Raw genomic sequence first — 17281 nt, 5'->3', positions numbered from 1 at the left:
TCCACAACTTCCCCAGCCTGTGTCTGACTGAGTGCTGGAACCCGACTTCATTAAGGCCTGGGCAGGGCCAGAGGGCTGGGAAAAGGGGAGTGGGTTGATCTAAGCTCCATCTTCTCTCCTCCACTAAGCACCCCCCTGAGGCCAGTGGGAATGATTGCATGTCTCAGACTCTCACCCCCGTGGTACCTGTATTGCTGACATCTTCTCAGGAGCTCTGGCGTCCCCGAGTCACAGTAAAGCTGACCTGTCACTTGGTACCATTAGAGCTGTGGGGAAGAGCACGAAGACTGAGGAGGGGTGTAAAGAGATGCCCCCCAACTACTGAGATCCAGCTCCTCACTCGGTGTGAACAGGAGCCAAAAGCATCCTGGGTTGGGATCTGGCACACAGGCCATTCTCTCCAGTCCTGGCAGGCTGATGGCATTGGGTAGAGAGGGGCATGAGGGCTGAGGATTGCCAGGGGTAGAGGAGCCACCAACCCTAAGGCCACAGGGGGCCTTCCAGGACTGACAGAAAGGAGCAAAGGGGGCTTAGAGGGCTAGCAGGACTATACCACCTGCCCATCAGCCCCATCAGCCCAAGGCCCAGGGCCAGCTACTGGTCTGTGGGGCAAGGGGCCCTGGGGCAGCTCTGAGAAGGGGCTGTGTGATCTGGGCAAGTCCCTTATGCTCTGTGGGCCCTCAGGTCCTTCACCTGCCAAAGCCTGCCCAGGCAGCATCTCTAAATGTACACTGATCCCCCTTCTAGGTACACACCCAAGAGGACACAGGGCATGTGTCCACCTGACAGGCAGAGGCGGACTACAAGCGGCATGCCTTGTAATAAACCTGAAACTGGGAGCTGCCCAGATGCCAACCAGGAGGAAAATGATAAACGGTGGCATGTTCACAAAAGGGACTATGTACAGCAGCAAACACAAACTCCAACCATTATAACCCTGACAAATTTATTTCCTGTTTTTTTTTTTTTTTTTTTTTTGAGACTGAGTCTGGCTCTGTCACTTAGGCTGGAATGCAGTAGCGCAATCTCAGCTCACTGCAACCTGTACCTCCTGGGTTCAAGTGATTATCCCACCTCAGCCTCCTGAGTAGCTGGGACTACAGGTGTGCACCACCACACCTGGCTAATTTTTGTATTTTTAGTAGAGATAGGGTTTCACCATGCTGGCCAGGCTGGTCTCAAATTCCTGACTCAAGTGATCCACCTGCTTTGGCATCCCCAAGTGCTGGGATTACAGGTGTGAGTCACCATACCTGGCCAATCCTTATAATCGCTAGATATAATGACGGCCAGGTGCAGCGGCTCACAGCTGTAATCCCAGCACTTTGGGAGACCGAAGCAGGTGGATTGCTTAAACCCAGGAGTTCAAGACCAGCCTGGGGCAACATGGCAAAAGCCTATCTCTACTAAAGACACAAAAATTAGCTGGGTGTGGTAGTGCGTGCCTATAGTCCTAGCTACTCAGGAGGCTGAGGTGGGAGGATCGCTTGAGCCTGCGGAGGTCAAGGCTACAGTGAGCCAAGGTCACACCACTGCACTCCAGCCTGGGTTATACAGCAAGACCCTGTCTCTAAAAAATAAATAAATAAAATGCTAACCACGAAGCCAGACACAGAAAAGCACATACATGTAATTCCACTGGAATAAAGTTCAAAATCTGGCCAAACTATTCCATGCTGTCAGGGTAACTGCTCCCGTGACAGGAGACCAGAAGGAGCGCAAGGGGACCTCTGGGTGTTGGCTGTACGGACTGCCTGGGCCCAGTCATGAGCTGCACCCTTGTGACTGGCACGCTTTTTTGTGTACAGCTGACCCTTGAACAATTTGGGTCTGAACTGTGCAGGTCCAGTTACATATGGATTTTTTTCTCCTTTTTTGGAGAAAGGGTCTCACTCTGTTACCCAGGCAGGAGTGCAGTGACATGATCATAGCTCACTGCAGCCTCAAACTCCTGGGGCTCAGGCAATCCTCCTGCCTCAGCCTCCCGAGCAGTTGTTACTACAGGCATATGCCACCTCATGTGGCTGGATTTTTTTCAATAACAATTACATGGAGTGTGCCTGCCTTTCCTGCCTTCCCTTCCACCTCTGCCTCCTCTGAGATGGCAAGACTGACTCTTCCTCTTCCTCCTCAGCATACTCAATATGAAGGATGAAGACCTTTATGATGATCCCTTTCCACTTAAAGAATAGTAGGTACAGGCTCGGTGCAGTGGCTCATGCCTGTAATTACAGAACTTTGGGAGGCCTAGGCGGGTGGATCATGAGGTCAGGAGTTCAACACCAACCTGGCCAAGATGGTGAAACCCCTTCTCTACTAAAAATACAAAAAAATTGGCAGGGCATGGTGGTAGGTGCCTGTAATCTCAGGTACTCGGGAGGCTGAGGCAGAGAATTGCTTGAACCTGGGAGGCAGAGATTGCAGTGAGCCAAGATCACGCCACTGCACTCCAGCCTGGGTGGCAGAGAGAGACTCTGTCCCCTCCCCCTCTCCAAAAAAAAAAGGATAGTATATTTTCTCTTCCTTTATGATTTTTTTTTTTTTTTTTTTTTGAGACAGAGCAAGACTGTGTCGCTCAGGCTGGAGTACAGTGGTGGGGTGACTTAGGGCTCACTGCAACTACCTCCACCTCCCAGATTCAAGTAATTCTCATGCCTCAGCCACCTGAGTAGCTGGGATTATAGGCATATGCCACCAGAGCAGGCTAATTTTTGTATTTTTAGTAGAGACAGGGTTTTACCATATTGGCCAGGCTGGTCTCAAACTCAAGTTAGAGGCCTCAAGTGATCCACCTGCCTTGGCCTCCCAAGGTGCTGAGATTACAGGTGTGATCACCGCACCTGGCCATATGATTTTCTTTTCACTAGCTTGCTTTACTGTTAAGAATACAGCATATAATATATGTAACAAACAAAATGAGCGTCAATCAACTTTGCTATCTGTAAGGCTTTCTGACAACAATAGGCAATCAGTAGCTGAGTTTTTGAGGAGTCAAAAGTTAACATGTGAGGCTTTTGACTGCAGGGAGGGGGCTGGCGTCCTCAACCCCTGGGTTGTTCAAGGGTCAACTGTGTATTAACTTCAAGAAAGATGACTCCCCACAAAAGCTACTCTAGCCAATCCCATTCCCTAAGGGCAGCAACCTACCCCTGTCTGCACACACATACTTTGTGGTCCCAGCCCAGGGTCCCCTTGGACCTGTCTCAGGAAGCAGAGGGCCTGGAACTACGGTTTTCTTTTCTACAGATGAGGAAACTGAGGCTTAGAAAGGGCCAGTGGCATCTTTGTGGTCACAGTGTGTTAGAAGAGAAAGTCCTCGGCCGGGCGTGGTGGCTCATGCCTGTTATCCCAGCACTTTGGGAGGCTGAGGCAGGAGGACGCCTGAGCTCAGGAGTTTGAGACCAGCCAGGACAACAAGGTGAAACCCCATCTCTACTAAAAAAAAAAAATTTCAACAAAATTATCCGGGTGTGGCAGCATGCACCTGTAGTCACAGCTACTAAGAAGGCTGAGGCAAGAGAATTGCTTGAAGGCAGAGGATGCAGTGAGCTAAGATTGTGCCACTGCACTCCAGCCTGGGTGACAGAGCAAGAATCCATCTCCAAAAAAAAAAAGAACAGAAAGTCCTCCATACGCCTCTTTGATGGTCTCTTTGATACAATGGATGAGGTCTGGGGTTAGGCTGATAGTCACAAATATTGCCACCTACCCCCGTGGAAGAAGCCTATTTTATTTTAATTTATTATTAGTTTTGAGATGGAGTCTTGCTCTGTTGCCCAGGCTGGAGTGCAGTGGCGTGGGCGAAGACATTTTAGTGCAAGTGCCGGGAGTGTGAAGTGAGCACGGGCTGCAGAGCTCAGGCAGGCTCCCTGGAGGAGGGAGCTCTGGGGCTGAGCCCTGAAGATTGCAGCGCTTAGACAGGCACAGGGCAGGCCAGGGAAGGCACCCTGGGTTGGTGTAGCAGTCTGAGCAATGGTGTCAGGCAGGGGACCAGCGCAGTGTGAGAAACTGGCCTGGGCGGAAGCCAGTGGTGAGGGAAGGCAGGAGGCAGACCCTGCCCATCTGGGGCTCTCGGACCCCACAAACTTCCAGAGCCTACCCCGAGCACCACTGCTCAGAGGATGCTGTAGGGGATGATTTCCAAGTGGCCCAGCATACACTCTGCTAGGCAGCAAGGGGACTTCCACTGCCAATGTGAGGAACCAGGGTTTGATTCTGAGGGCAATGGGGCCTGGAGGGCTTCAGCAGGGGAACATGCAATCGTGGAGAGCAGAGGGAGCTGGGGAGGAGAGAGCCAGGGAGAACCACCACTATCAGGCCGCACACCTGGCTCTATAGTCAGGCCTGGGCTTAATACCTCTCTGTCGAGTGTGTGACTGGGATGACTCAACCCTTCTAAGCCTTACGTCCCTTACCCTGAAGGGGAGAACAGGGATCCCCTGCAAGCTGGCGGAGGAGGGGCTGGAATGAAACCCTGAACTTGGAAGTGTCTGGTGCACCCCTGCCCCATCCCCTGGACAAAAAGGCTTCCCTTCCTCCCAGAACACAGGGCCCTTCTAGTCCTCAGAGGCCAGCCTATCAGCTCCTGCTGTGTAGGCAGGGACACTGAGGCCCAAGGAGGATGGGCCTGGAACCTGCCTCCATCCACACGACTCAGCCACCACTGAACACAGGAACCACCCCTTACCCCTGCCTCCCGTGGATTGTAAGCTGAGGCGGGGAGGGAAGGAGGCTTGTGAGCTCTTCTTACCCTCTCACCTCCATTTTACAGAAGCAGAAAATGAGGCTCAACCAGTTGAAGAATTTGCCTGAAGTCATATAGCGAGTTAGGGGTGACAGCCCAGAGCTTGAATTAGGGTCCCACTGTGGCTGGCTGGGCCCTCAACCTTTAGGTTCTTCTGAATAGGGGCCCTGCTGGCATTCCACATCCCCATGCCTCCCTGCTTCCTCCCCAAATTCCCTGCCACCACAGGAGGGCAGGGAGGCTGCTCGCTGTTAGTCACCCTTCCAGCTGTCAGTTTGCAAACACTCCCATCCTGGCCTGCAGCTGCCACTGCCGCCACCTCCCCACTGCCTTGATAATAATAAAAAAAATAATAACAGGTCCTGTTTTCTGAGCACTTATTCTGTGCCAGGCCCTGTCCTTGGCACGTTATGGCTCATCACATCCTCTAACAACTCTGAGACAGAGAAGCTATTATTATCCCCATTTTGCAGATGAGAACTCCAAGTGAGGCCCGCAGGGGCCAGGCGGGCGTGCAGAAGGCCACACCTTGAGTGAGCATCCTGTCCCACTCAAGTGTGAAAATCCTAAGCTGCCGAGCCAGCCCCGTGCCTCCCTGCCTGACATGCCCCAGGAGTTGCCATGGGGACCACACTAGCCTAGGGGGAAGAGAGAGAGGAGAGAGGAGGGAGGAGGGAGAAGCAGTTACGAGAGGGGCACAGGGGGCGCTTAGGAAAGGGTGAGCCCAGGAGTGGTCCGGGTGGGCCCCTCGAGGAGCTGGGCTCTGACGGCCTCAGAGGGTCTGGAAATAGGGGAGAGGGCTCAACTCATCACCTTTACTCTGCTGGCTATGACTCTAGGACCCAGTTTCCCCATCTGTGCAATGGACTGGTGATAACCCTGGGCTCTGGGGGCTGTTGTGAGGACTGGAGTTGTGGTCTCAGCACCAGAACAGTGCTTGCCTTGCCAGACATCCTGTGAGTGGGAGCTGCTAACGCTCTTGGATGGCTCCACCCTGGTGGGGTCATGAGCCCCTGAATGAATAAATGAACAAAAGGGGGAATCCAGTCTGGCTACATCATACCGAGGTCCCATGGGACTATACTTAACCCCAAAGGGACAGCAGCTGTCACCCTGGCCCCGCAGAGCTAGGGGACAAGGGGCTTGGGATGTGGCAGGACCAGTGCTTCATTCTGACTTCCTGCCCCAACTCAGCTCCCAGAAGCCCTTGTGCTGGGGTCCCGGGAACAGGCTGGCATTGTGCGTAAGTGCTGAGGTCAGTGGCCATAGCCAAGATGGCTCAGCAGCCTCCCAGCCATTGCCTAGGCTGGGGTCCCCTCCTTAAAACATCTCTAGAAGGTGAGACCCTTCCACTCCAGATCAGAGGCTGAGAGCCAGAGTGGCTGGGAGGAGCTACTGTAAACTTAGGCCTCCACAATCCAGTGGTGGTCAGGCACAGAGAGGGGGCCCTTCCTGGGATTACTGAAACTTAAGAGTCAGGCGGCCGGGCGCGATGGCTCACACCTATAATCCCAGCACTTTGGGAGGCCGAGGTGGGTGGATCACGAGGTCAAGAGATTGAGACCATCCCGGTCAACAAGGTGAAACCCCATCTCTACTAAAAATACAAAAATCAGCTGGGTATGGTGGTGCGTGCCTGTAGTCCCAGCCACTCGGGAGGCTGAGGCAGGAGAATTGCTTGAACCCAGGAGGCGGAGGTTGTGGTGAGCCGAGATCATGCCACTGCACTCCAGCCTGGGTAACAACAGCGAAACTCCATCTCAAAAAAAAAAAGTCAGGCTACTCTAAGGAGCAGTGCAAGAACATCGTTCTGGGTGTCAGAGGCTCTGAGTCCTGTACCCGACTCTGGCATCAACTTGCTGTGTGACCTTGGGAAAGTCACTTGATGTTTCTGGGACTTGCTGGCTTCTTGTGCCTCAGCCAGACCTGTTTCCCATCTGCTGTTCCCAGGACACCTGCGCCCTGCTTCCTTCCTCGCCTTGCCATTCCCTCCCCACTCTGTCCTTCTTTACAGAGGGATTTCCACTCAACCTTGTGGGGGGGTGAAGCTGAGGAACTGCTTCTGGAGCACCCATGCCTTAAAAAAACATAGCAGGACAGTCCCTGCAGTGCTGTCTGTAGTAGCAGATGATGGGGAGGCAGTCTTTATGTCCATCAGTGGGGGGCTGGGTGGATAAATGACAAGATATCCCTACAAGGCGACAGCATAGCTCTAGTTGTGATGGGGAAAGAGGAGATCTCCAGGTGCCGATACAGAACACCCCCCATGATAGAGCACAGGAAATGGCAAGTCATTGCCAGGGGAGCAGGGCAGACACAGCTTCCAAGTCCCATCCCACAGGCTAATCAGAAACAGGAAGGACACCTGCACTACAGGGAGGTGTGCGGACACCCGGAACCATGTGATCCAACGAAGTATCACCAGCAAGGCGACACTGAGTACCTCTTGGTGGAGGACTCTATCGCCTGGGGGCGCGTTCCTGCCAAGGCTGTTCCACCTGACTCCAACCAGGAAGAAGCAATCAGACAAATCCACAACTGGCCCACACTCTTCATGTCAATGTCATAAAAGAGCAAAACAAAAAAAAGGCTGGAGAATGTTCTAGATTAAACAACACACTAAAGAAACATGACAAGATTCAATGAATGATCCTGAATTGAATTCTGTATCAAGGGGTGGGGGGAGAGCTCTAAAAATCACTTGGGGACGGGGGAAATGGACAGAATAGATAACATGGAATTAATGTCAATTTTTTAAAGTGTGATCATGACATGGTGATGGCATAAGAGATACATGTGGCCGGGCGCGGTGGCTCACGCCTGTAATCCCACCACTTTGGGAGGCCGAGATGGGCAGGTCACCTGACGTCAGAAGTTTGAGACCAACATGGTGAAACCCTGTTGTTACTAAAAATACAAAAAAATTAGCTGGACATAGTGGTGTGTGCCTGCAATCCCAGCTACTTTCGAGGCTGAGGCTGGAGAATTTCTTGAACCTGAGAGGTGGAGGTTGCAGTGAACCAAGAACGTGCCATTGTACTCTAGCCTGGGTGGCTGGGTGAAACTCTGTCTCAAAAAAAAAAAAAAAAAAGAGATACACACTGAAGTTCTTAGAGTGTAAGATACAATGCCTATAACTAACACCCAAATCGGCAGAAAATACATACACACGTATGTCTATGTATATAAAAGAAGAGGTAGAGTAAATGTGGCAAAATGTTAAGAAGTGGCAAATCTGCATGAAGGATATATGAATATTCATTATACTATCATTTCAACTTTTTGGTAGGTTTGAAATACCCAAAATAAAAGGCTGTGAAAAAAAGCCAGGTGCGTGGAATACAAGTTGTGTTTTTAAAGAGGTATTAGTACAACACCTCCCTAAACTCACACATGCCACGATTATCTCTGGAAAGACAGAGGAAACTGGTAACAGAGGTTGCCTCTAGGATGGGAGGGGAGAGTGGGATCAAGTTCAAGGGAAACTTACTTTTTACTGCTTATTTGCTATTTTGTCTTTTTGGGCTTTTTTTTTTTTTTTTTTTTTTTTTTGAGCCACATGCATCTATTACATTCCCCCTTAAAATAAAATTAGAAATAAGAAACTTCCTGTAAACCACCTCTCCCTGGAGCCTTCCTTGGGTCCTCAGCTGTGCTGGCTGCCTAGGCCTCCAAGGCCTCACACATCCCTGTGCTCCAGTGAGAACCTCACTGGTTGTGGCCTGTGGTTTAGGGTGGACTGGGAGCTCTGCAGGGGGAAAGTGAGGGTCTGACTCACATCTGCATGGGCTGGACCCAAAGGGGCTGCTCAGTAAATGAGCACTGAATGAATGAACAAACGAACAGACAAAAGAGGAAGCCAAGCTGGCAGTACCACACTGAGGTCCCATAACCAATGGGACTACACTTAACTCCAAAGGGACAGCAGCTGTCACCCCAGCCCCGCAGAGCTAGGGGACAAGGGGCTTGGGATGTGGCAGGACCAGTGCTTCACTCTGACTTCCTGCCCTAAACCCAGCTCCCAGCAGCCCTTGTGCTGGGGTCCCGAGAACAGGCTGGCTTTGTGCCCAAGTGCTGAGGTCAGTGGCCGCAGCCTCAGGCAGGCCTTTCTTGGGAGCCTAGGCTGACAAGGAGTGGGGAGAAAGGGGAACTGGAGCCCAGAAACTCCTAGGTTGCCCTTTTCCTACCCTGGAAGCAGATGTAGACCCCCAAGGCCAGGCACGTGCTGAGGGCCACGGGAGGTCAAGGGGCTCCCTTGCCCCCACCCCCGGCCCAAAACTCTACTGCCTAATGGGGCATGGGAGCCTTCAGTAACTGTTTACACCCAGCTAAAAATACCCACTGAAAAGGGAAGTACATAAAAGACCTGGGGGAACTCAGGGCCATGGCCCCAAGAGATTCTAGTGCTGCCACAGGACTGAGCTGGAAACGCTGGGGGATGGGGACAGCCACTGGAGGCAACAGGCATCAGCAAAGTCCACCTTGCCTTCTCATTCTTTGACCCAGTGTTTTGGAAGCCTTCCTGTGTGCCCAGAGCCATGCTTGGTAGACCAGGATGGGTGGAGAAGGAAAGGGCTCAGGAGGTCCTGCCTTTGGGGACCCAAGGTCACCACTCACCCGCCCCCACTCTGTGTATAGGCCAGGGCTGGGTGCTAGGAACCCCTACAAAATGCAGACCTGGCTCCTGCCCTCCTGGTTGGTCAACCATGGCATGGTATGTTCAGTGCCTCAATAGACTTCGAGACAGGGGCCAGCTGGGAAGGCTTCCAGGAAGAAGGGTGAGGGGAGAAGGAGCTACAAGAATTTTAGCATATTTCTGCACAGATGTCTCACGGTGGGCAGCAGCAGAATTAGGCACTAAGCCTTGGAGATGCCTACACCTCCCAGGGGGTCTCGAAGGAACAGAAGAATGCCTGCTCAGGCTCCAGGGCATGCTGCCCTATTCCCACGCCAGGTTGCCCTGGAGTGGGCCTGGATTTAGACTGCAAACTGTGGTACAGAGTGAGTTAATGAAGACTGAAGAAGGCTCAGGATGCGGGCCCAGGGAGCCTCCGAGCAGGGCCTAATGGTCATAGTACAGATACAGACAGAATTAAGTTTCAGATTTGGGCCTGCCCCTGAAAGGGCAGTGCACCTGAGGAGGGCAGGGCACCCACCAGCAGTTGGGCAAGTTTGGCAGCAATAAAATTAGCCCCACCTCTGGTTCTGCAGAGGACACCAGGCTGATGGCACTGACACTCTCCACTGCACATCAGGCAAGGAAGGGTGCTGGAGGGCTTCCACTGACCCCCACAGCCCACGCCAGTGGTCCCTCAGCACCACCACCCCGTACAAGTCTCAGGGTGGGCAGCAGCAGAATTGGACACCAGGCCTCAGAGATGCCTATACGTCCCAGGGGGTCACGAAGGAACAGAAGAATGCCTGCTCTGGACCAGCGCACGCTGCCCTACCCCCATCCCGGGGCTCCCTTCAGCACTCCGACCTAAGGGGAGGGGCAGATTTAATGGATAAAACATCAAATTATGGCAACTCACTGGCTTTTTTTTCCGCCCCCAATGGTTCAGTGGGACCGGAAATCCCATCTAGTGGTTTGGGAGAGGTGGGGGCTGGGTTTAGAGCAGGCTTATGGGGAGCCTCCTCCCCAGGCACCGCTGCGGCTTGAGGCTGCCATTCCTGGCCCAGAAAGGTTTCTAATTACCGCTCAGGAGCCTAATTACCTACAAGCGCTGGGCAACAGGGACTCTGGGCCTCCCCAGGGCCCTAACCCAGGCCACTCTGCTCCCCATCCCCTAAGCACAGGATGTGGTCTTTGCATCTTCATTTGCCTACATTTACATATAGCCTCTCAGCACTAACCTCCAATGAACCCTTCAAAGTAATGTTCTTATCCCTCACCCCAAAGTCTCCTGGCCACATTATAGGTGGGAAACTGAAGGCTGGAGGCCCATGTGATGTCTAGAACTTTGGCCTCCAAATTTCTGGTCTCCTCACTTCAGAACTAGGACTTACAGAACACACAGCTCAGAAGGTAAAGCTATGGGGACCAACACAAAGGACAGACTTGCTACCACTTCAGGGAGATGAGGGCGTTACCAACACACTCCTCCAGCAGAATGGGCTGAGAATGAGGACTCAGGAGTTACAGCCCACTGTCCCAGCCAGGTTCAGGGCACTGTATTAGTTACTTAATCATTAAAACACCCCATGGGGCAAGGACTGTTGATCTCTTTGGGGACTTGAGCTCAGATCTGTCTGAACTTGGTTAGGGGGCCTTTCTTCTCACCTTCCCTTGGGCAGGACAGATGACACCCTGAAAATGAACAGGTGGGGGACACTGAGGGGAGGTCTGCCCAGAGCTTGGCTGTTCTGCTCTAGGGAGCAGAGGTACTTCTGTGCCCACTTCTTGCTTGTCTGCATACCCCGCGCTCTCACAGAGAGGCCAAGAGCCTGTGGAGGAACACACAGACAATGGCCAGCAGCCCTAGAGAGGGCAGAAGCTCCAAACAAGGACCTCTGTCCCCATAGTGCTTCTTCAAATGCTTCTTGACTTTCAGTGGCCCTTCCCCTCCAGGAGGCCCTTCAGGCTGCCCCAGCCCACGCAGATCCCCAGCTTCAGCGCTCCTACCAGCCCTGCCAGGAAGTGAGAACCACAGGCCTCCCCTCACTGACTCCTCGTCTCCTCTGCCAGCCAGCAGGGGAGCTCTCAGGGTTTGATCTCCATCCTTCCCTCCTGTCTCCCTGCAGCGCAGACAGCACAAGCTGCAGACAGATAGATGTGTGAGTCTGCATGAGGCTGGGCTGAGAAGCACCAGCCAGGGTCCACAGGGGGCAGATGATGACCAGGTTTTTACCTGCCCACAAGGCTTACAAACATGCCATGATGAGGGCAGCCAGGGGGGCACCAAGGAGCCTCTCTTCTGCTTGTTCCTTCAACTCTGGGCCTAGACCACGGAAGGAGGGGCGGAGGGAAGCTGCGGTTGGAGGGTGTGTGCACAGCTAGTGTGTGATGAGAAGCTGCCCTCATCTCAGCACCTCAAAACCAAGAAGAGAAACTGAGCAGGCAGAAAGGGCAGGCTGGGCTGCACAGGGCTCTCCAGTCCCTGGGGGCCTGCTGAGGGTAGCTCCCAAATAGTTGCCGGACAAACCATTTCTCCTTTCTGGGCCTCTGTTTCCCCATGGGAAAAATGGAATTTTTCTAATGGGTCCTGCTAGTCTGCCCTGATTGGTGCAGGCTACACTTAATAGGCACTGTGGGCTACATCATAGCTAGATAAAAGAGCAGCCCCCTCAACTGGTGGAGTATTCCTGATCCTGAGGAGCAGGCGCTCAGCCACCCTAAGCCAGTCTCTCCCTGCTCACTTCTCCCCTCAGCCATGCAGGGAGCACCAGCTCTTCCTTCACCAGCTCTTTATTTTTAGGTCTGAATTTGACTTTAATCATTACTTAGCGGATTCTATTTCCAGCCGTTGGATGAAGGGACCCAGAGGGGAGGAGGAAGGGAGGCAGTGCTCCCTGCCGGGCGTTGGGGGTGGCCTGCTCCTCCGCCCATCCTGTCCCCAACCAAGGGTGGGGGAAACTGAGAAACACCCAAAGGGCTCTCATCTGAGCCAGGCCAGGCCAGCTTCTTGGGCAGACCCCACCCTGTGACCTCATCCCAGCCCAAGCTGTGGGACAGGAGGGCAGTTGTCATGCCCACTTCCCTTACACTAAGAACAGGGAGGAGGGAGACACTCCACAGGCCAAAGTCTGGCAGCTGGAGTTTGAGGCTGTGTGCCCAAGGGCCCTCCGTACTGAATGAGCCACCTGGGGGAGGACCCCTTCCTAGCTTAGTCCTGAGCCATCCTAGGGTCATCTGGGGCTACAGTCTCTTAGGCCCAGGGTTGCCAAGCAGAGACTGGTATCCTCCTAGTGTCCACGGGGTGGCTCTAGGAGGGCACTCCCAGTCTCCATAAAAGCCGAATAGGAGGAAGCAGGAGTGATACACACTCACTCAGGTTAGACCTGGAGAACAGCTGCTGAAGAGGGGTAGGCTAACACACGAGTTTCCCAGTGACTTTGTAGACTGTTGAGCTCCCTGCTGGAAGTTCTAGGAAGTTCCAGAATCCCCCTACCCTTAGTCCCCCAGCTTCCTTCCCTTCCTTGGCTACCAGGAAAGGGTGGGAAGATGAGGCTGGCATGGCTGTTCTTAGGCTGGGGCTCAGAATGCCTGGGTTCCTTGTCCAAGTCTCAGGCTAAGTAGGCCTCTATTTCCTCTGGGAAAATGCTGAGCTGCGCTGGCCTAGCCAGAGATGGGAGGCAAGGGCAGGCAGCCTCTTAAAGAAGAGGCCTTGTCGGCCAGGTTCGGTGGCTCACACCCATAATCCTTAACACTTTGGGAGGCTGAGGCAGGCGGATCACCTGAGGTCAGGAGTTCAAGACCAGCCTGACCAACATGGAGAAATCCTGTTTCTACTAAAAATACAAAATTAGCCAGGAGTGGTGGTGGACCCCTGTGACCCTAACTACTGAGGAAGCTGAGGCAGGAGAATCACTTGAACCTGGGAGGCGGACGTTGTGGTGAGCAGAGATCGTGCCATTGCACTCCAGCCTGGGCAACAAGAGCAAAACTCCATCTCAAAAGAAAAAGAAAAAGAAACAAAACAAAATAAAACAAAACAAAAACAGAAGAGGCCTTGTCTATTCAGCTCTGATGCTTCTGATGCTGGGAGACTGGAAGGGGAATGGGTGAGGTCAGGTTCCGGACCCTAACCAGTAGCCCATCTTCCCAGGGCCAGCCCCAGGTCCTAGGCCAGCCAATCACATGGTGACGGGAAGAAGGGAAGGCAGGGAAGAACACTGGCCATAGCATTCTAAAACGTCAGGGCCACAGGGTTTCAGAGGGGCTCCCAAGGCAGGGACCACCTCTTTGCCAGGTGAATGGTCAGTCAACATCAGCCCATGGCTCAGGCATCTTCCCATAGGTTGAGGCAGCCAGCAGTGGGCACTCCGTCAACAATGCCAATCCTACTCCCAGAGGGGGTGGAGGAGGGGCTGTGCCAGGTACTTTTGAGTCCCTTGGTTAGTTAGTTGACACTGTCCTTACACTTTCCTCTGAAGTAGGTGTCACCATCCTGTTATCTATATAAAGGAGGCTCAGCGGGTCAGTGACCTAAGGTCCCTCCACCCTGGGCCTAAGTGGCATGTCTGGGCCTGGAACCCATATTCAATAGGGTACCAAGTTGCGTGTGCCCTGCAACACTCCGGCTGCTTTTGGGACTCAGAGTAACCACCACCACAACAGCAACAGAGAGGAAAAACGCATACTCTCCAGCGTATGGGTGATGGCACTGCAGCAGGCCGGCTTGGACTGTTCTGTAGCTTTTTAGAGGCAACGTTACTTAGCTCGTGTAGCACCACAGAAAATGCCCACAGATGCCGAATTAAATGAAAAAAGGTGTCACGGCACACACACTCCAATGACAACAGCGATGAAGGAAAGAGATGGGGAAAAGACTGGCAGGGAACTCCGAAAATGCTTCTAACGCAGGCACTGCCTGCTGAAGAAACAGTGGGTGATTTGTTTCATTTTCTAAATTTTCTGGAGTGCTGTTTTGTTACTTTCTAAATCAAGAAAACGAGTACATTCATAGTTTCCTTATAATGAGCTCAGATTCACTTCCCTGGGACCCACCTGCTCCCTAACTCTGGCCCAGGTGTCTGGGACAATTTCTGCCAGGGGATGCCTTACTGATCTGGGACAGTCCCTCAGACATAGGAGAATGTGTCCCTACCTTCTCTCTCCCTGACTCAACATACCTGGTTCTTTGAAGACAACCAGTCAAGGTTTTAAAATCTTTCAAAAGATGGGAGCCCAGAATCACACCCAGGCGGGCCTGCCCTCTTTGGGGGGCACCCACGTCACACTATAGATCCTGGGCCTCAATCCCTATCTGTACTTGTTTGGAGGAAGCTGAATTCTGTCCCCAAAATTTCCAACCCTTGCGGTGGGCCGCTCTGTATGGCTCAGCCTCTTGGGGCCTGGCTTCCCTGCAGTGGTGAAAGGGAACATTTTCCTGTCTTTCCTTGCCCCTGACCCAATGCAGAGAGAAGAGCAGCCACTTCTGAGAGGGAGGAAGGCACCAGGCTTGCCAGATGAAAAGCACATCACTGTACACGTGCTAGCCAGAAGCCAGACTCCTTTCTACAAAGGCCCTGGGACCCTGGACCGCACCCTCACAGCTCACAGTCGGTTTAAAAAAAAAAAAAAAAATGGCTGGCTGGGGCGGGAGGGAGCCAACCAAGTCAGGCCCCAGCCTCAGCCCCTCAGGCTGAAAAGGAAGTTAGGGCTGGGTGTGGGGCCATGTGAGGGGAGTCTCACAGTCCCAGGACATCTGGGTCCCCTCCACTGTGCATGTCAGGACAGCCAGGAAAAAAAATAAAAAATAAAAAAACCCAACCAACCAAACAAAAAGAAAACCCTACATCATCAGCAGGGACCTGAGCAGGACAAAACTGTCAGCAACTCCAAGGGAGCCCCCGCCACCGCTCAGCACCCCTCAGGGCACTGCCTGCTCTCCTGGGCCAGAGGATACTGCCAGGGCCCAACCTCCTCCCTGCTGCCCTTGCCCTGTTCCTGCTGTGGTCACATCAAGAAAAGACACTGGGACTCCCAGTACTAGGAGCCTAAAATAGGCCCCCTGGGTGTCCCCACTCTGTAGCCTGCTGCCAGTGGAGACAGGGCTTCCACCTTTCCCATCCTGACCCCATTCATATTCTGAACTTGGCTGCTCCTGTGTCAGCTAAGCCCATGAGGAGCGCTGGGTGAGGACTGACCACCAGGCTGTTTCAACTCAGAGCCGGGGCCAGGACCAGGCCTTCCTGCCACACCACACAGATGGTCCCACACCACACATTCCCCACATCTCCTGTTAGCGGACCCAGCCACAGCTGGGACCGGAAGCCCTTTCACTCCCTCCAGCCCTCTGCAGGGAAGCACGTGTTCACCCAACAAGGTCCCTCCAGGGCCAAGCTGGGGGCCTGTGTCTCCAGTGGGTGACGGTGCCTGCCTGGTTTCCTTCATCCACAGCCATGCAGCCCTGCAGAGCTGGGGATGAAAGGAGAGTCCACCTAACTCCACTAGAGGCCTGGAGTAGCAATTTCTCCCTTTGAGCCTCAGTTCTGGGTCTACAAAATGGGCGGGGAAGTGAACTGGTAGTTAAGCTCCAAAAATCTGCTGGCTAGACACACCCCTTCCTGACACCTGGTCTGGGCCACAAAGAGCCAAGGAGAATGTGCAGCCCACAGTGCCAGAAGGTGGGGGCATGGTGCTAATACTCAGTCACCTCCACCGGGCCCAAGTCCTGCCCAGTTTCCCACCCAAATGTCACAGGTCCCTTGGCTTAGGCCTGGTCTTCTGAGAGGCCATGGGTGATAGGCTCCGTCCCAGGACCTGGGCTTCTAACTGCTCACCCGAGGCGGCTGGGCCCTGGGGTTGCCTGCAGCCCGCCGGGTCCCGGTGGGGTAATGAGGAAGGGGTCAGAATCAAACAAGCCAGGGCACCTGCAGGGAGGCCCTGGACAGGGAAGGGCAGGGAGTCCAGCCCACTCTCTAGGGACCTGGCTCATACGGATCCTCTGCTCCAGACTCCAGCCACCTCCTACTCTGAGCTCCACAAGGGGGGGACTCGGGATGACGCGGGGACACAAGTCCGTGGAGCTGGAGGGCAGTACCTTCCTCGTGCGCTCCCTTCCTAGCCGGATTCTGACAGTGGCTCCTGGGAGAATTCGAACGCGAGCAGGGAGTAAAGGAGGGGGGAGGGGGGCATGGGAGTGGACGCGACGGTGGCAGCAACAGAGGCTAGACGCGCGACCTCCACTCTCTTCCCTCCAGGGGACACTCCGGGACCGCCAGGCACTCACCTCTCTTGGGGCACTGCGGTCCGGGCCACCTCGTCGCGGGCGGCATCAGCGGCCTGCGGGACGGTCCATGCGGTCAGGGGGGAGGGGAGGGGCGCAGGGGTCCCCAAGGGGTGCGGTACAAAGAGGTACGGGTGCGAGGAGAGGCGAGGAGGGACCGCCAGGCAGAGGCAGGAGGACGGCCGCACCGCCCGGGTCGCCGAGGGAAGAAAGGCGGGGGAAGGGGGCGGGAGGGAGTCGGGGGGAGGAAACAATGTAGCCGGCGCGGCCCCGGCAGAGTTCCGCTTCCGAGAGCCGCCACTGAGGTTTGATTTTGGAACGTCGCGCCGGCTGCCGGGGGCCGCCCCGGACGCTGGATCCGGGCCGCGGGGCTCCTCGCGCCCCACGCCCCGCGGGCTCCGGCGGCCAGAGACTGGCTGGGGCGGGAGGGACGGCGGGCCGGGAGTCGGCCCGGACGGCGGCGCGGCCGGGCGGTCGCCCGCTCGGACCCCGCCCCGGCAGGACCTCCGGGCAAGGCGCGGGTGGGACAAGGAGCGAGAGGGCGGCGGCGGGCTCGGCGGCGGCGGCCAACCTCGGCTCGCCCGTGGCTCCGCTGGGAGGAAGCTTGCAGGCCTGGCAAGAGGAAGCGCGGCCCGGATCCTCC

The 17281-nt window shown here is 54.5% G+C and overlaps 1 protein-coding gene across 1 annotated transcript in view; it reads right to left on the bottom strand.

Annotated features, from left to right (window-relative positions):
• CSK (C-terminal Src kinase) overlaps positions 1 to 17281 on the bottom strand; it is a 21900-nt gene extending 4619 nt beyond the window's left edge. Inside the window, exons 1-2 of the mRNA XM_002753342.8 lie at positions 16642 to 17281; positions 187 to 266 (exon numbers count right to left, since the gene is read on the bottom strand). Of these exons, the coding sequence (XP_002753388.1) occupies positions 187 to 201 (15 nt within the window). The 5' untranslated portion in view covers positions 202 to 266; positions 16642 to 17281. The remainder of the gene's footprint in view (positions 1 to 186; positions 267 to 16641) is intronic.

The sequence above is a fragment of the Callithrix jacchus genome, chromosome 8, assembly GCF_049354715.1.
Source record: "Callithrix jacchus isolate 240 chromosome 8, calJac240_pri, whole genome shotgun sequence".
In the NCBI taxonomy this organism is placed as follows: domain Eukaryota; kingdom Metazoa; phylum Chordata; class Mammalia; order Primates; family Cebidae; genus Callithrix; species Callithrix jacchus.
The sequence above is the reverse complement of the archived record's forward strand: the minus strand, read 5'-3'. Positions and strand labels throughout refer to the sequence as shown.